This window comes from Heterodontus francisci, chromosome 22, assembly GCF_036365525.1.
Source record: "Heterodontus francisci isolate sHetFra1 chromosome 22, sHetFra1.hap1, whole genome shotgun sequence".
Taxonomy (NCBI): domain Eukaryota; kingdom Metazoa; phylum Chordata; class Chondrichthyes; order Heterodontiformes; family Heterodontidae; genus Heterodontus; species Heterodontus francisci.
The window spans coordinates 53,119,890-53,140,009 of record NC_090392.1 but is presented as its reverse complement, the minus strand read 5'-3'; the positions used below and the strand labels follow the sequence as shown (position 1 = coordinate 53,140,009).

The following is a 20,120-nucleotide window of genomic DNA, read 5'->3' as shown; positions in this document are numbered from 1 at the left end:
AGAGGGTGGCTGGAATCTGGAACAGACTGCCTGAAGGGGTGGTAGAGGCAGGAACCCTCACAACGTTTAAGAAGTACTTAGATGAGCACTTGAAATGCCATAGCATACAAGACTATGGGCCAAGTGCAGGAAAATGGGATTAGATTAGATGGGTGCTTGATGGTCAGCGCAGATGCATTGGGCCGAAGGACCTGTTTCTGTGCTGTATAACTCTATGACTCTACATTGTACCATTCAGATGAATAAAAGTTAACAAGAAAATATAAAGGGAAAACTTTTAGGCCCGTCATTTAATAATTAAATGAAATAACTGCCGCCATGTCCAGATGCAGCAACACATTCAGGCTTGGGCTGATAAGTGGCAAGTAACATACATGCCGCACAAGTGCCAGGCAATGACCATCTCAAACAGAGAGAATCTAAACATCTACCCTTGATGTTCAATGGAATTACCAATGCCCCACTATCAACATCCTGGGGCTCACCGTTGGCCAGAAACTGAACTGGACAAGCCCCATAAATGCTGTGCCTACAGCAGCAGGTCAGAGACTAGGAATTTTGCAGCGAGTAACTCACCTCCTGTCTCCCCAATGGCTGTCCACAATCTACAAGGCATAAGTCAGGAGTGTGACTGAATGCTCTCCACTTGCCTGGATGGGTGAAGCTCCAGCAACACTCAAGAAGCTCGACACCATCCAGAACAAAGCAGCCCGCTTGACTGGCAACCCATCCACCACCTTCAACATTCACTCCCTTCATTACTGACACACAGTGGCAACAATGTGTACCATCTACAAGATGCACTGCAGCAACTCACCAAGGTTCCTTCATCAGCACCTTCCAAACCTCTACCACCTAGATGGACAAGGGCAGCAGATGCACGGGAACACAATCACCTGCAGGTTCCCCTCCAAGCCACACACCATCCTGACTTGGAACTATATCGCTGTTCCTTCTGTCGCTGGGTCAAAATCCTGGAACTCCTTTCCTAACAGCACTGTTGGTGTACTTACACCCCAATGACTGCAGCGGTTCAAGAAGGCAGCTCACCACCAACTTCTCAATGGGAAATTAGGGATGGTCAAAAAATGTTGCCCTAGCCAGTGACGCCCGCATCCCATGAACGAATAAAAAAAAACTCGAGGTCGTGCCTTTCATGTTTTGAGTTTTCTTGCTACCATGCCACTCAGAAAGAGTTCCTGTTATCTGTTCACCAAGCAAGGACCCGAACTTCAATTGTCCATTGATCAGCATCTGGAATGGAGGGATGAGTGATAAAGTGTTTTCTTCCATGATGAGAAGTCTAGTAATGTGAGACATGAACCTCAGCGGCAGCCTCAGTAATCCAGATTGTGAATGAGGTAAGTCCATGGTACTCCAGGGTGCTGCTGTTGATCAATCAGCCAGACTCTTTTATTCATGGAACCTAAAGGGGACTGGGATTCTTCTTACTTAGCTCCAGAAACCTCTCTGCAAGACAAAGTACTAAAAAAGAGGGGCCTCTAGTTGGACAAATGACAGGAAGTGTACTAGTGCTCTGTGCTCGTAAGCTGTGTATCTTCACTGGATGAACTTGACTCTTGCACCCTCCGGAGCCCCACCCTGCCCCCAGCATCCATGTTCTCTAGCCATAGATATGTGTGGTGTGTCCTTCTTGGAGTTGGCATGCACTTCACAATAGGCAAAGGCAAGCTGCATGGATTTCTCACCAGTTTAGTCTGGAAACTTTAGGCATGGGAATGGGTTTCTGCACTCAACTGATCCACAGATGGACAAAAAGTCCCAATACCCTTCTCATACTATGACACTGCATTTTTGTGCTTATATACAACGCAAGGATGGGAACTGAGAGAGGTGGAAGATGCAAGAGATGGGTACTGTGAGATGGCTAAGGAAGGAGAAAATTAACTTATTTCTTCAAGAAAAATCCTCTCAATTATTTTGTGCTTCTCCATACAAATCAGCAAGTCCCATCCCTTGACCTAATGGGACTTTTTCTCAGATTCCAATGTAATGCCACTTTATCAGATCAGTTTTTCTGACCCATAAAACTGCAGCACACCATCTTCCCGAGGACCGACGAAACTCACTTAATTCGTGACTTGCCACGAATTTCCAGTTCACACTCTTTGATGTAAGCGTCTGGTTTGCAACTAGTTGAACTCACAGGCACAAGATAATCCTAAACCAAGCATCATACTTCAGTAAATGATACAATAACACAGATTATTGCTGAAAACAGAGGCATTTTGTTGAAGCTTTTTGTCTTGCACTCATCAGGAGAATTCACTAGAATACCAATGTGAGGGAAAGCAAAAATTTTTACTGCATAAGAAGAGAGTACTGATTGGTTGGCAGGTGGATTCTGATTGGTCGAGGCTTTGCCATGGTGAATACACCAGTTTATAATGACAGACAGTTAACTGCCAAGAATTTTAAATCAGGCAGCTTGACTCTGATTGGTCAAGGCATTGCCCTGAGGAATGAACCAACATGGCTGTCACTTATTTTGTTTAGCTGAAACAGATGCAATGTGTGTACATGTTCTTTCTGTCTGCAAAGAACAGGGCCCTGTGTATGGATATATGTAGCTTCGAGTACCCACAAATATCCCTCACTGCAAACCCGATTGACTATCTTAAATTGGATGTCAGCATAATTCCTAGCACACTGAGGATTATTTAGCAAATGTTGCCCAATCGTGGAATCACATCTAATGTTGGACACCGTGTTTTGAATTTTGCAATCACGGGGCTGGTTGGATACGGTCTGTACCTTGCCCATTGCGAACAGCAAAAGGGACATGCTGTTTGATATGATCCACCAGTCTTTGAAATGTACGGCCTACATACCTAGCATCACACTGGCGTTGAAATTCATATACCACATTACTAATTTGTGTGATAAGCAGAATGTCTTTTTGGCTTGACAGCAGCATCCTGTTAGTGGAAAACACCACATATGTTACTATTGTATAGTAGCAGCGTGAAACAGCTAGCTTCACCTGTTGCTCAAAGTTTTGGGATACATTAGCCTTCCAGGGCAATCTGAGGTGGACTGGGTACTTTTCAGAGCCGAAAATGACGGCCTTAGGCCCGTTCATAAGTTTCTGTGATATACAGCGAGAGATGATCTGATCAGGGTAGCCATTGCGGCGCAGGACAGATTCTCAATGATGCTGATTTTCTTTACCCAGAGACTATATACCGAATTCTTTCATTGGCATGTCCTGCAAATACATTTGACTTCCAAATGGCACTAATTTGGATTTGCGTTTGCTGCATTCGGCTTATTTATGTTTTTACACAATAGAATTTCTTTTTAATTTGTGCTCATTCGGGTGAGGACTATTGGTGTTGTGGAATGGAACTCTTCACCTTTTAGGCATCAAATAGTCCTGTGTCAGTTATTACATAGTTACACAAACACCTCCATCTACTGGGCCCCAACTTAAATTAAACACCACTTACTGCATCAGTGTGACATTTTTCCAATTCATGCAACATTCATCTTGTGATGTCTTAGAGTGAGAGTACTAATTTATGTCAAATTAGAGGCAATTTTCTCTTATAGGATGTTGTCTACTATGAACTGAATTTTAGTCAACCTGACTAAAATAATTTTGCCTAGGCCCCTTTCTGCTAAAAGGCAGATGTTATGAAAGTACTTCCATTTTAATATTTTGTGAAGATTTTGTGGATTCATTTGGGACTGAAGTGATTCCATAGATGCTGGACTTTTTTTTTTTAAATGTCACTGGAAGGACTTGAGATTTCTGTTTAAAGACAAACCTTACTGGACGTCACATGCCTTAAACTAAATAAACAACAACAGCCTTGGTGACTAGGGGAGTTGCTTACGGAGTAGTGACATGTCAAGTTTTATGGTGGTCAAGAGTTGCTTTCGTTTTGGATATTGTTTTGAGTCAGTTGGGATTGCAACCTGCTGAGAGAAGAAACCAGCTTATCTTTTCTCTACCTCTCTGAGAAACCCTGAAAATCCAGTGTGATAGTTGAAACCCCTGATGCTGCATTTCGCCTGGAAAACCTGCCAGACTAATCCTCGACGTCGCCTGAAGAGAACTGCTCCAAAAAGATCCCAGTGACAGCCATCTACATGTATTTAGGACACCAGAATAAAGGGATACTTGATATCACTCCATATCTTCTCCTTTTCCTTCAATAATTCACAAGTATTTAGCCAAAGTGGGTTTTTTGTATTTTTTTGTAAAGAGATCTCTACAGAGAAAACCTCGTAACTTTTTCTTTAACAGATGTGTGTGTGTTGGGCTAAGTTACAAGGAAACTTTCATATTTCAATCCATGTGTTCATGCTTTGCATCTTTACTGAATACGCCTTGTTTTATAATAATTTGATAATTTTGTTGTTTATTAAAGAAACCTGGTTGGTGGATTTTATTCCAAAATAAAAAGTATCGGTAACTGGGTAAATATTTAAATATATGTTGCGACCTGTGGAGAACTGGAACTAGAGAAAGACAGTGCACTCCTCCCGTCTCAGTCATAACACAGGACAAGATGTTCACTCCATCTATTTCAAGCCAGATCTCAGAGGTGAAGGGCCAAAGGTGAAAGGTCAGAGTAAATTCCCTGCATCACCAATCCCGTAAAAGGAAAGAATTTCATGATCCCGCACAATCATATTAGTGAAATGGATCCAGTTCAACAGAATTTTAGCAACATTTTTTAAATCTTGAGGTCTGAGACAATCTCACCTTACTGCTGTTGCTTTGTGACCAAAATTAGCCAATGAAAGAGTTGAGAGTTTTCAACCGTAAAGCAAAAATGTGACACAAACAGAAGGAAAGGTCAATAACGGCATAATACATACTATTGCCCCTTAAAGAATAAGATGTTAGTCTGTCTTCCCCTATCAATTAGCCCGAGTAAAGTTGGAGGTTGTGGAGATAAGAGATGTACAAGGTTGCAAAGACAAAGCGTGATCAGGAATTACACTGTCAAGAATTTTTACTCTACCTACCTGGGATGCATGTTCACATTTTGATGAGATTGACTGGGTTTACAGAGAATCAAGGTGCAAGTCTGAGACGCATGACGATTCTTCCTTTCCATATGTTTACCTTTGTATCTAATACTTTGTTTCTCAAAGCAGCATGTTACCATAGGATGTTTCCCTCTTTCCATAAAATGCCAAAGCCTTGGAGATGCTCTCCCCTTCAATACTGAGCAGGGTGCTGCATTGCTCCTTAAATCTCTCCTATGGATCAGTCCGTTAATGATCTATTATAGCCAATTGTAAGGATCTGCAAATCATTTGTCGAAGCCTAGCTGCTGAGGGTGTCAAAAAGGATCTTGCAGTTTGTGAATTTTATGCCAATTCATATGACGAAAACCGCTCCAACGCAAAGAGGTGTATCTGCACACTGCACTTGGAGGCAAGGTGCTGCTGGCACAAATGTAAATGGCTGGTGTGGGACCAAGGGCTGTAGGTGTCGTTTTGTCCTGGCAGTGGGTAGGCAGTGCAGAGATGTGTTCACTGGTTGCAGTGCTGTAATACAACTGGGCCTTTCAATGTGGTCATTTGGAAGCTGCTGTTGCAAATTAGCTAATCAACCTTCAACAAGAACAACTTCTGATAGAAATATCAGTTATGTGGAAAGACTGGAGAAACTGGGATTATTCTCCTTTGAGAATAACAGGTTAAGGGGAGACTGCATGACTGCCTTGTTAAAGTTTAATTTAATTTTATTTTTAAACTCTGGGCCTGTCTTAAACTTGTTTTTCAGGTTTTTGCTTTTGGACAGAGCTGTTCACTATTCTCACTCTCGCTGGACTAATGCTTTGTCTTTTAATACAACTATTAGCATTTCCTTTGCCTTTGTTCCGTGACATCTTTGTCATTTAATCTCTCCTGCCCTCTGCCCTATCACACACCTTCCCTTTTGTTCTTCCCCCACTCCCCGTTTCACTTGCTCAAAGTCTATTACATTTCTAACCTTTGCCAGTTCTGATGAAAGGTCACAGACCTGAAACATTAACTTTGCTTCTCTCTCCACAAATGCTGCCAGACATGAATATTTCCAGCACTTTTGGTTTTTATTGCAGATTTCCAGCATCTGCAGTATTTTGTTATTAGGTTAAGGGGAGATTTAAATTATGACGAGTTTTGATAAGAGTAGATAGGGAGAAACCGATTCCATTGGTGGGAGAGTCAATAACCACAGAACACGGATTTAAAGTAATTGGCAAAAGAACCAGAGGGGTGATGAGGAGAAATTGTTTTACAGAGCAGGTTATAATCTGGAATGCACTTTTTTTTTATTCGTTCATGGAATGTGGGCATCGCTGGTTAGGCCAGCATTTATTGATCGTCTTTAATTGCCCTTGAGAAGGTGGCGGTGAGCTGCCTTCTTGAACTGCTGCAGTCCATGTGGGGTAGGTACACCAACAGTGCTGTTAGGAAGGGAGTTCCAGGATTTTGACCCAGTGACAGTGAAGGAATGGTGATATAGTTCCAACTCAGGATGGTGTGTGGCTTGGATGGGAACTTACAGATGGTGCTGCCTGAAAGGTTGGTGGAAGCAGTTTCAATAGTAAATTTCAAAAGGGAATTGATATATGTTTGAAGGGGATAACATTTTAGGACTATGAGGAAAGGAGCAAGGGAATGCGACTACTTGGATTGCTCTTACAAAGAGCCGCCAGAGGTACAATTACCCAAAATGGCCCCCTTCTGTGCTGTATGATTTTATGATTCAATGAAATGTTGTGTTCAAGAGGAGGAGATTAAAGTAGGACAACTATCTCAACGGAAATGCTGATTTGGAAAATTACACAATAAAATTGGTGCATTAGCAGCATAAACCCTAGTACTACATGATCCTCTTCCAGCACAAGTATACCCACATCCTCTAAGGAAGACTTACATTTATACAGTGCTTTTCATGACCTCAGAATGTCCCAATGTGCAAATGAAGTGCTTCTTGAACTATAGTCACTGTTTTAAGGTATGAAACTTCTAGTTTTAGGAACCTTCTAGTTTATACATGAGCTAACCAATACTACATCAAACACAGCATAAAAGCATTTCAGTTTCTCATACTCACTCTGCCCTGAGAGATAAAAGGACTGTGGCTTGGGTGTTATCCGTTGCCATGTGTAGGTGGGCACTGGTTTGCCAATTGCTGAGCGACAGGTTAGGGTCACATTGCTTCCAACATATAGATTTCCAGTATGGTTACACTTTGGAGTGGAGGGTGGAACTGAATATGACATATGAAGGGAGAATGAATACAAATTAAGTGAGGCGGCTGTTCAAATGCTAGAATAGAATCTATGCAAGGACCAATTAATTTACGAGCTGCATAATGATTTACAAAATCTTGCTATTGCCACATGCTCAGAGTGGACTCTCCAATCTCTCATAGGAACATGGGAATTGATACACAAAGACCAAGGTCCCTTTAGTTTACCTTCTACCAACCTGGTAGTGGCATGATGCAAAAGTAAAAGGAGTTGTTGATTAATCATAGCAATCAATCTCTATCAATTAGCCTAAAACAAACCCAGAAATGTCACTGTTGAAAGATCACAGACCTGAAAATGTTAACTGTTTCTTTTTCCACAGGTGCTGTGCATTTCCAGCACTTTGTGTTTTTATTCCAGAAATGTCACTGTTTCCCAAGTATGCTACACTTACCATGTGTTGTCTCAAATTATTTATATACTGGATCCCAAATTCTTATTGTCAGAAATAAACTATCCAATTTGCATTTAATTTAATCAAGAATACGAGTCTAATCCATGTAAATAAAATGTGTTATGAAAGCTATTTTTTTTCAGTTCTCCAATTTCTCCGTACTCTACTAATGATGCTGTGCCTGAAATTCTGGGGCAGGGATGAGCACATATTTGGGGTGGAACCCAGAACTATTGGGTAGCAACCTCATTCGCCCTCCATCAGAAATTCCAATGGGGGAGGGTGGGGTCAGGAGAACCTTCCATCTACACCTCCCAAGACCCATTAACAATTTGAAAGCAGGGCTGAATTTAATGAAAGCAAAATACTGCAGGTGCTGGAAATCTGAAACAAAAAAAGTGTTGGAAATACTCAGCAGGTCTGGCAACATCTGTGGAGAGAGAAGCAAAGTTAACGTTTCAGCTCTGTGACCTTTCAACAGAACTAGCAAAGGTTAGAAAAGAATTAGGTTTTAAGCAAGTGAAGGGGAGGGGAGTGGGGTAAGAGAACAAAGGGGAAGGTGTTTGATAGGCCAGGAGAGATTAAATAACAAAGCTGTCCTGGAACAATGGCAAAGCGTGTGTTAATACTTGTGGTGAAAGACAGCATTAGTCCAGAGAGACTGTTAATAGCGGAATAATGAGTGGCGCTGCTGGAACTGAAGAGCTGTCAGACCTCTGATTGGCCAGCAGCTCTTAGAGGTGGGACATCCTGTCTCAGATTGGGGAAGAAACCACAACTGCAGGCAGTTAATTGCCTGAGGAGTGTTAAATACAGTCATGGCTTCCAGGGCCGGCAGTGGCGAGTTCACCCCCGACTTTCCAGCTGGTGGGTGCAGCCAGCACCTCCTCATAAAATTCCACCCAGCATGTCACTCTTAGACCCAGCAGTTCCCTCCCTCGCTGAAAGTAGGTGTAGGTTTTGTACTGGACTTCCATAGGCCCAGGCATTCCTGGGGCCTACTTGGCATTAGGCATCTTGACTATCTTAATGAAGGACTTAACAGCTGTTTAATATTTACTCCTTTTCAAAATTAGTTCTTGATGGCCGATGCAGACCTCATTATGGATGGGGATGAAAAAGCCCCCTGTTGCTGGCCTTGCAGTGCAGAGCGTGGCCTACTGTCTTGGCACGGGCAGCTCAGAGAAAGGCACGAAGCTTAAAATAAAATGTCCAGGCCTAGGAGTGTAAACCGATCAACCTCTGCACACATGGGAGCAGCATTTAAACCTTAAACTGCCCCCTGCCCCCCCCCACAGAGTTTGCCCAGAATGTACTGGGATTTCTAGAACTGTTATAGTGATGGAAAATACGGTGCAGGAGAAATTTAACTCACGACTGCCAGCTTCACCCTGAAAAAATGGGCAGCCAACAGTTAAAATTCCAGGTGGTGGGGTAGGCACCGCAGGTGCTGCTTTGATGCCGTCTGACAGTACATTCAGGCAGGTCTGTAAATGGGCGATCAGTGTGTCCACCTCAAACAGCCATAAGGCTGCTTAAATATGCTTCTCAAAGCCTTACGCAGGCTATAGGACTTCAACTGTAAATTTCAGGGCAAATGGGGTAGATTATGCACCACATGCACTCCCCCTACTTGCATCAGACTTTGAATGGCCAAACCAGACCCTTAAAGGCACTGTTGGAACACACTCGAAAAATGGGCCGGAAAATTTTGAGTACACTTAGAATGAACTTTTGTCCACACAAAAGGTCAGGCCTATTTACTAAAGGGGCTCAATTGAATCCTTGATCCCACATTTTGGTACTTAATCATCACCATGAATATTAGAAACAATTCACCTTGTAATACATACCCAGCACGGACAGGTTAGTTGCTCCGCTGATAAAATCGGGTATCGACGTGTGTACTGTGCAAATGTAGCGGCCTGAATCAGACAAATTGGTGCTGTTGATGTATATGGAGACATCATTGTTCGGCATCAAATGCTTGAAACCTATGCGGTTTTTGTATGTAGCTCCTTCAACAACTATCTCATTGGAATACATCAATATCTTGGAAAAGAAAAGGAAAATTCATCTTTGAAAAGGAAAATTACCAACACGGCAAGGACTGGATACAATAATAGGCAAATCAAATCAGTACATTCCATACACTGATATCAAATCAATGAGAATTTGGTGTTAATCTGGGATTGACCATTGTTTCGTTGAGCTACTGATGAAGGGTTGCTGCTAATTTCCAAGCATTTAGTCCAACAATTTATGATAAAGTTTGAGGAGCCAGTTCTTCTGATCTGTTCCCTATGAATGCCCAATCTTAGAGTGCAAAGGTCAGGGAAAAGGGGGCACAGATCCATTTCACTGGGTCTCTGCACTCTTTATTCTTCCCCTGGATTTCATGGGCTTCAACCCAGGGTACAGTAATGCTGCACCTGCAACAGGCTCAGTCCAAGCAAATCAGGCAGGAGGGAGTGAACCACTCCTGCATGCTGTAGCCACTCGATGACTCTGTGGAACTAGCTCCTGAAATCTCTTGTGCAATTCCAGGACCATCTTTTGTACATTAATAAAAAACTAATTCATCAACTGATGGTAGATAAAAACATAGACAGATAAATGTAGCTACATTATAATATAGAAGGTGGTAATGGATTGGGAGCGAAATTTCAAAAAACACTGCAGGGCCACATATATTTATATACATAAAACATTTTTAAAGTCTTGCAAATATCATGTTCTACCACACATTTCTTATAACATTTCTATGCAACAATTCCTGTAATGCTTGTGTGTCACTTAGAAACGTGCCAAGTGGATAGCCTTGGTACAATGGTAAAAGTGGTTGAAGGATCATCCAAACCATGCTTAATGGACAATTATAAAGCATCATTGGCAGAGGGCCAAAAGCAACCCGGGAAATATGTGGCATGAGAAGACTGCTGGGGAGAGAATTGAAGACCTCCTTGCCCTCACGCTCATATCTATCCTTGGCTTGCTGCAATGTTCCAGTGAAAATCAACACAAGCTCGAGGATCAGCACCTTATCTTCTGATTAGGCACTTTACAGCCTTCTGGACTAAACATGGAGTTCAACAATTTCAGACCATGGCCCCCATTTTGTTTTTTTTTAAACCATGCGCCGGTCTTAAACTTTTCATGTTTTTGTTTTTGGACAGAGCTGTTCATTATTCTGCCATTAACACTCTCCCTGGACAAATATTTTGTTTTTTACTACAACTATTACCACTTCCTTTGCGTTTGATTCCATGACATCTTTTGTCATTTAATCTCTCCCGCCTCTACCCTATCACAGACTTTCCCTTCTGTTCTTCCTCCCCCTTTTCAACAGCATAAAACCCATCACATTTTCTACCTTCCTTTGGTTCTGAAGAGGAGTCATCTTCGACTCAAAACGTTAACTGTTTCTCTCTCCACAGATGCTGCCAGACCTGTTGAGTACTTCCAGAATTTACTGTTTTTATCTCGGTTTTCCCAGCCACTATGCCATCATACTATTTAGATTTCTTCCTCCAAACCCTCCCGGCACAGGCAAATCTTGAAAACAAATCTAATTGGCGCATTTACTTCATGGCCTCTGACATTACCTACTAAATTGGTAGAAATCTCATGGTAAACCAGGTGAATCACTGCACAGTCTGAATGCCCACAGCGCTGGGGTCAGTGGGAAAGGATAGGAGCAAGGCTTGTCAGACTTGTCATTTTATGCGATGTGTACACAGATGACATACTTGAAGGGTTACCATAAAACATATTTATTTGGGGAAGGCACAGGGAATAAAAAAGATGAATCATAAGAAATGTTAGATGGCTGACAATTCTGGAGGGCAAAATATTTAAACAGTGTTAGTCTCCCTTTGGATTAAAAATGCAGCTGACTGTACTTGGTTTTTTTATTGCATAATTAAGGGTTAAGATGCAATGCCACAGATACCTGACAGCCAATGAATCCTGTACTACTTCTGACTAAATTATCAAACTTTGGACAAATTTATCAGAAACTCATTCTGAGCATATCTGCTCAGCTCTTTCTGAATGGCAGATGGCAGATTCTGATCCCCTGCTATCCCATTACTCAAACAGAAAAGATTGCCGCAGGGCCTCTCGATCAAAGATGCATATCTCAGGAACCCAACAGCATTAAAGGCAGAAACAATGCATTGATATCCTCAAAAGCATCTCCTTGAACTGCGCACACATTTTTGTGAAACGTCACCAGTGGAGCTCCCGAGGCTTTGATCACGATAAATCAGATTGCACACCTAGTGATAGCTAAAAGAAAAAGGGATATTGTGTATCTTAAAGGCAACAAAGCTATAATTAGGTCAATTACAGGCAAGACAAGTTTGCAAATGGACAGATGCTTGTAAGTTTCTGGTTCGAGGTCTGAAGAAAACAGCATAGTAAGAATAATTTCCTTGCTGTTTTAATATGTGTGACATTTTGAAGTGTTACATCTGATGTGTAATGGAAAAGCACAACATAAGAGCTAAGTGTGGGATGTAATAAGTGGTGTTCCCCATGGAAATGTTCTGGAGCCTGAACTTTTCACCATATTTACTAATGACTTTAATGAGAGAATAGAGAATTGTATATCCAGGTTTGTGCCGGCTTCCTCCCACAACCAAAGACTTGCAGGTGATAGGTAAATTGGCCGTTGTAAATTGCCCCTAGTGTAGGAAGGTGGTAGGGAATATGGGATTACTGTAGGGTTAGTATAAATGGGTGGTTCTTGGTCGGCACAGACTCGGTGGGCCGAAGGGCCTGTTTCAGTGCTGTATCTCTAAATAAAAAATAAAAATAAATAATACTTAGTATTGCAGTACTCAGTAAATAGTGCAGATGGGAGCAGAAAATGGCAAAGGGGCAAAGACAGATTAAGTAAGTGAGCAAAACAACAGCATATGAAGTTGTGAATGAGCAACTGTGCAGTTAGCCACTTTGGACTCAAGAAAAATTAGTCTGAGTCTTTTCTATATGGAGAGAAACTAGGGATTGTAGAGGAGCCAAGAGATTTGGGAGTCAAGTACACAAATCATTAAAAGCCAATAGGCAGGGACAAAAAAAATTACAAAAGGTGAATCAAATGTTGACCTTTACCTCTAAGAGGCTGGATTGCAATAGGGAAGAATTTATGCTTCAGTAGTATAAAGCCTGGGTCAGAATCCAACTGGAATACGGTGTTCAGTTTTGTGCACCTCACTTCAGGAAGGGTATATTGACCTTGGCGGGGGCGCAGCACAGATTTACCAGGATTCTACTGAGGGTTAGAAGACTAAATTATGAGGACAGGTTGCATAATCTTGCCGTGTGTTCCTTTGAGTATAGAACCTAAGGGGGTGATCTGATTGAAATGTTAAAAGGATTCGATAGGGTAGGTACACAGAAAGCATTTCTTTTTGTGGGAAAATCAAGAACAAGAGACATAACTTAAAATTAGAGCTAGACCGTTCAGAAGTAAAATTGGGAAGCACTTTTTCAACACAAAGTGTACAATTTGAAGAAATTGCAGATAGCATTGAAATAGGTTTTTTTACAGGCAAAGCTTAATTATCTTTGACTTAACATGAAAGTTATTTGAATGCATTATTTACATACTCCCAGCCAAAGATAGCTTTCAGGTCTGCTTTCTTGCTCCCAATAAGTTAGTTATATTTCTACCGCTTCCACTTGAAATGTTTTAGTTTTTTTTAGTTTTAGAGATACAGCACTGAAACAGGCCCTTCGGCCCACCGAGTCTGTGCCGACCATCAACCACCCATTTATACTAATGCTACACTAATCCCATATTCCTACCACATCCCCACCTATTTCCCTACCACTGACCTACACTAGGGGCAATTGCTAATGGCCAATTTACCTATCAACCTGCAAGTCTTTGGCATGTGGGAGGAAACCGGAGCACCCGGAGGAAACCCACGCAGACACAGGGAGAACTTGCAAACTCCACACAGGCAGTACCCGGAATTGAACCCGGGTCGCTGGAGCTGTGAGGCTGCGGTGCTAACCACTGCGCCACTGTGCCGCCCACGGAGTCTTGCGCAATAAAACCCTTTCACCACATGACTGGAATGGAATATAAAACTGCTTGTCGTACTAAATGGCCCTTCCCTCTATCATATTTCTGGCATATGCTTCTCTTCCCAACCGAGAGGATAAGTAAGCAACCAGCTTAAAGTTTTCAGTTATTGCCATTCTGAAATGGGCCACAAGGCAGTATGAGAGAGTGGTTTGGTGAGATCTGGGCACAGATTTGCCATCCCATACCATTCGAGTGCCCTTTAGTCTCCACTTAGTGTCACCCTTCAACAGCAAAACCTAGATTAGAAACTTGAATCAGCTTCCCATAACTGTACAGCCCAGGAAATTGGGCACTGTGCCATTCAATAACTTCAAACTGAATCAAATTCAAATGGAATTAAGCCACGTCAGTGTAAACACTAAAACCTTATTGCTGCTATGCCATTAACTTACCACCTCTCCCTCGTTCTCTTTGTTCCAAATCACGGTGAAAGGTGTTAAGTGTGCCAGGTTTCTGGGAAGCCGACTAGTCAGGACAACTGTATTGCCAAGAGAGACCAGCTGTGTTTTTGGCATCTCCAGAGATGGTCTTGCTGATTCTATATTTGCAACAGAAACGTTAAAATATGAATAAAATGTTAGGTTAATATACAACTGAGGCAGGAACACTGAAGGATTGACTGTGTTGCATTTTAATGATTCCAGCTAAGGCGCTACAATTGGACTCAGCAGCCAATTGGTTGACATCAGGAACCAGAACCTCACTGGCCCAAGGGTACTGAGCAATAGAACTAGAGGACATGGCTTGCACTTCAGGCAGGTGAAATTTGAAACGAATCTGCAGAAACATTATTCTGTACCAAAGCCACAATACAGCTGACCTTCATGTACTTCATGTGAGAGTGTAATGGGAGCTCTACTCTGTACCTAAACTATGCTGTTGCTGCCCTGGGGCAGTGCAGAGGGAGATTATTCTGCCTCCAAATTATGCCGTATCGGACATGGGAATGCTTGATGGTGATGGTAGGCGCTAAAAGTAGAATGTGTTTATTTCCATGACTTATCCCCCTCAATCTCTTACCCTAATGAATACAAAAATGAGACATTTGAGATTGTTAGAGAATAAATAATTTAAAATGTAGGATCAAAACACACCCCTACTTGGAAATCGAGAGGGCAGATTAAACAAAACAGCTGATCAAGGAGAAAGCAAAAGCCACAGCGGAAACTGCTTTATAGCTACTTACTGCTGAAATATGTTTTATTTGTGCCAGGATAGTTCCACTGAATTACATAATGCTCCTAATGGCAAACACTATGCAATTTAGTGCAGTTAATTAGGCAGCCTCCACTGAAATGAGTAGGGTCTCTCCTACAACATTATCCCTGCACAGAATTAGTACAGTTCATTTATTCAGGCGTTGTTCAGAAACAGAAAGAACAGAACAATGAGTTGACAAACTGCATTATTTATTTTACAAACGGAAGTTGTCAGCTTTCATCTGGAGTTCCAGAGGTCAGCCTCAGGCTGATTCAACACACGGTGCAGTACAGAGTAGTTTGCAACCTTTTTGCTCCATCGCAACCTTTCTCGTGTCTCTATTTCATCAATGCAATCAATGTTGCTTCAAATATCCCTCTCATTCTTTTGTACTGGGTGTTATACTTCTGCCTGCACCCTCTGTGTGTTGAAACTATGAAGAATAGTGGAGTTCTCCCCCATGTGCTGGCCAATATTTACCCCTCAAACAACAACAAATGACCTCATCGTTACTGTATTGCAGTCTGTGGGATCCTGCTGTGCATCCGGTTTCCTCCCACAGCCAAAGACATGCCGGTTGATAGGTAAATTGGCCGTTGTAAATTGCCCCTAGTGTAGGTAGGTGGTAGGGGAATTGAGGGAAGGTGGGGATGTGGTAGGAATATGGGATTAATGTAGGATTAGTATAAATGGGTGGTTGATGGTCAGCATGGACTCAGTGGGCCGAAGGGCCTGTTTCAGTGCTGTATCTCTAAATAAATAAATAAATAAATGGGCTGCCACGTTTCCTACATTACAAGAGTGACCATACTTTAAAGATACTTCATTGGTTGAAAAGTGCTTTGGGATGCCCTGAGGCTGTGAAGGATGCTAAATATATGCAAGTCTTTCTTTTTCAAGGACTGAATTCTACAGGATTTTAAAACTGAAGCTTCCACTTAATCATTACTTTCCAATCTACCTCAGCTTCTCTCCTGTGTTACATGCCTCAGCTCTTCATCTGGACCTAAAAGAGTGCTATTTTTGATGGTTCAGTGTGGTGTATAGTACAGGCCACGCTGTGACAAAGAAGTTTGGAGAGAGAGAGAGAGAGAGATCAAAAGATCAAATGGTATTAGACTATGAAAATAATTAGACAGGAAACAATCTAATTAATTCAATGCATTAGACGGGTTTGTAAAAATGATGATACACAAATCAGTACTTTATAGAGTTCTACGTGGTTTGAGTTTAGGGAGTCAAAACCCAATTTGTACTGGACATAAATCTACTGCATAAGACTACCGCTGCTGCTCTATCCTCTACCCTCCATAGCCATGAGCTCATCCAAAACTCTGCTGACCATATCGTAATATACATCAAATCCCAGTTGCCCGTCATCCCTGTCTATGCTGATCTGCACTTGCTCCTGGTCACCCACTGCCTCAAGTTTAAATTGTGTAGAAAGTCCTCCATGACATGGTCCTTTCCTATCCCTGTAACCTCCTCCAGCCTTACAATCCTACAACTCTTCTTCCCTCCAACTCTTGTACATCTCCTCAACCTTTTGCCCCACCCACTGACAGCTGAGCCACCAGCCGCCTAGGCCCCAGTCTCTGGAAATTCTTCTCTTAATCTCAGTGGCTGTCCAGCTCCCTCTCTTCCTTTAAAACCCCAACTAATATCCATCGCTTTGACTCAGCTTTTGATTACCCTTCTTAATAGGTCTTCTGTTGAATCAGAATTCATTGTTCCCCCTCCCCAGTGCTCCTTGCACCTCGATAGAGAGCCCTGGGAGGTTCTCCAATACTTAAAAGGTGCTATATCAATGCAAGTTGTTTTTTTGCCCACAATTGTGTGATGCATCATCTGTGCTACGTGAAAAGACCATATGGATAGGCTGGTAATAGTACATTTAGCCTGTGTCGGATACATATTCTGGCTGATTTGGGTATGGTTAATGCTGATACCAGGTGCAAAAAGAAAATTTATCATGGAGATTTACCATTCAATATAAGAGAATAGAAAGAGAATAGCAGATGTGAAATCCACTCATGTTGGCAAAAACCCATAAAAATTACAACAGTTCCTGTATCTCCTCAGAATAAGAGTTAAGGAAACAACTCCCATTTGTTTGATCAGGAAGGATTATAAAGCAGTACGAATGTCACTGTCATTGACAGATAGAAGGTATGTCTTTACTTTGGTGCTTGGATTAGAAAAGATTATTTAGATGTAAAAGAACTGAATCCTTATCGTTTGGATATTTGAGCCATAATTCTTTCCAATAAAAACTTCGGGAACATTTTAATAAACTAGCCTCCCCATGTACTTTAATGTTGTTTCCTTCAGAACTAGTTTTAAGTGTGGCTGTGGCAATTTCAAGTTACTGCTTGGGCTTAGCCAGTCTGATAATGTTTTTGAAACTTTGCAATTGAACTGCAACTTTTCTGCAGACACTATATTATACTGATCAACATCCACAAAGAGGTAGATCTGGATCTAGCAATGATTGTTTGAAAACACTACTGTAATATTACTTGTTCTTTTGGTATGTGAACAATTGTAAGATTCAAAGGACTCCAAGTAATATCCAAAGAATGCATGGGTTTTTATTATAACTTAAATTAGAACATCTATATATACACACAGCTATTGCACAAGCACATCTAAACACATCTCACTCTGTCGGGCTACACCCATAACTCCCTGGTCATGTGTGACGCAATATCACTTCCTCCGGTGACCTTCATTTACAGCTTCTTAAGGTGGTCCCCTTAAGGTCATTCCACCACAACTATCAAAAATGAACCAAGAACATTAGACAGGATTATAAATACAGAGTTAGGACAGCATAATGTTTAAAACTAGAATTCCTCCCCTCGTCTGTCTTAACTTTTGGAAATACCACCTGAACAGGGAGTTTTCCCAGTCAGTGCCTTTTCTCATCAAAGATCACCAAAAACAGACTACTGAATTGTTTGTTTACCTGTGTGAAGTTGATGCTACAGAATGGCTGACCCATTTGCCTTCATAACAAGAGTCAGTGCACTCCAGTAAGTAATTGTACAAAGTGCTTCAACATGAGCAGCAATATGTAAATGTATAAATGACAACTGAGCTATGGCCCAAGGTGTAATTTTATAGGCATTTCGATGAAGGTGGAATCTAAGCAATGATACAGCTCTTTGCTGCCTTAACCCTTGACCCTTAATTCTCTTCACACTACAGTTTTAAAGCCCGATTGAATCCATTAATCCAATTTTTCAATAAAATTTAACAGTTCGATGCATGCACTTAAAAGAGAAAGCAAAAGGCAATGGAGATTTGTATTTACTGGACATCAACAAGCAGCTCACTGTTGTTTCAGCAACCTGCTTATCACATGCCCAGGATCTGCACTGAAATACTGGAGAGGTAGAACAATGCAGCACAAAAGGAGCTCAAGCAAACAGTTGGCCTGAATTGCATTCTCATGTCTACACCATATAAAGCTACAGCTGGCACCATGGAATACAGCCACTGGAATGCTTTAACAAAACATGCAAAGTAACTGTTGACCATTGAGAGCAACATGACAGGATGGATCTAGGTATTCTGCAGATGCCTATAAAGTCCAGTGTTCACCAATCCAAAATCTAATCCTAATTATCATAGTCAAACATGGATTTCAATGGAATGAGAACTGATCTAGTTCCACAATGGGCATGTAATTCTATCCACCAGATTACCAACCAGGCAATGAGGGCAAAAAGTATCCCCAAGCATAGCTCTCTATTTATTATTTTGCTCTGTCTGGGGTCAGTTAGACCATTCAGTGCAAGCACAACACCTTGAAAATTCTACACTTCTTGTAGCTGTTTATGTAAACGTTATTTCTGGAAATCAAAGCATGGTTTTCCTTTGAATAGCTGACACCATCTTTTGGATGTTAGGACAAAGGACTGTGGGAGGCATTCCACCACCCAGAAATTTGAAAATCACTGGATTCTTGTTAAGTGGTCTACATGATGTCTAACACACAATGAGATTCCCTGTAAACAAATCACAATTCTGCCCAGCAGGAATAAAAGGGAGTTATCATCTCAAATTACTCCTAACTCTATTTACTAACTGCATCAGAAAGGGGTAGGCAAGTGTAGATATTCGGAACACCTGAATGTTTTACTCAAGTGATTGAACACAATATATTATGGGGCCGAGAACCATTTCTGAACTTCTAACCATTTTTAAAAGGTAATTTTACTGTGCCTGAAATTTGGAAGCACTGGCGATCTCCCGTGGCATTGCTCATCAGCAGTCTGGAGCTTGGCATGATGTTTAGGTCCTAATATGGCCTATCCCTTTAAACAGACTCCTCAGATGCTTCTCTAAGAAAGTGTGTTAAATAGGCACATTCCCAAGGTTAATTATGGGCTAATTGATGTTGAAGGTTTCTCTAGATTAGCAGCTGCTCAACTTCTTTCCTTTACAGAGAGGTCACATAATCGGAGCAGAAAAACTGACAGGAAATAATTGGCTTTGTTTTTCCTTTGCCATACACTGTGAGTCCGCTGCAATGCGGTCCATGGAGTCCACGTCACGAGACCACATTATAACAAGGTCCTTTCAAAAGTCCCAAGCTAACAGCCAAATAAAACAAAATGAAGACAATCAATTGAAATAAATTACATTTTATTTCTTCTGGTAACACACGTTAATATTCAAGTACAGATATGTGAATATACGTGTACAATCGGTCATTATTGAACGGATGGACCTGTGTTGAATAAATCAGTCATTTTAAACTGTTCATAATTACTCCTCGCCTATGCCTTTGCGAGATGAATAATGTTCTGAAGTTGTGCCCACTTGCAGCAGTTGATTTTTCGTTGGCTCCCAACCATCTCAGCAATTCTTTTTGGTCATGGATGACTGGGATGATGGCAGTAGCTCAGTCTCAGCAAACCTCATCCTCATCATCATCTTCAACTTGCTGGACGTCTTCAGGGTTTGGGTCTGGCTAACACTTGATCACCCGTCCACGTCTCGTTGGTAATTTCTTGGGTGTCGATATTCAGCCACGTATTGATATCGTCAGTATCTAATTCGGTTCCAAGGATGGGTCTGGCGTTGTTTACATCATGGACACTGAATCCATCAGAGTCCACAACTCACTTCT

The 20,120-nt window shown here is 41.6% G+C and overlaps 1 protein-coding gene across 2 annotated transcripts in view; it reads right to left on the bottom strand.

Annotated features, from left to right (window-relative positions):
• Window positions 1-20,120, bottom strand: part of LOC137381372 (endothelial cell-selective adhesion molecule-like) — a 147,656-nt gene that overhangs the window by 31,363 nt on the left and 96,173 nt on the right. For both annotated transcript variants that reach the window (XR_010977158.1, XM_068053856.1), the window contains exons 2-4: window positions 14,173-14,318; window positions 9,534-9,732; window positions 7,088-7,243 (exon numbers count right to left, since the gene is read on the bottom strand). Coding sequence is in view for 1 of the 2 variants with exons in the window: in XM_068053856.1 (XP_067909957.1) it covers window positions 7,088-7,243; window positions 9,534-9,732; window positions 14,173-14,318 (501 nt within the window). In the remaining variant the exon portion in view is untranslated. The remainder of the gene's footprint in view (window positions 1-7,087; window positions 7,244-9,533; window positions 9,733-14,172; window positions 14,319-20,120) is intronic.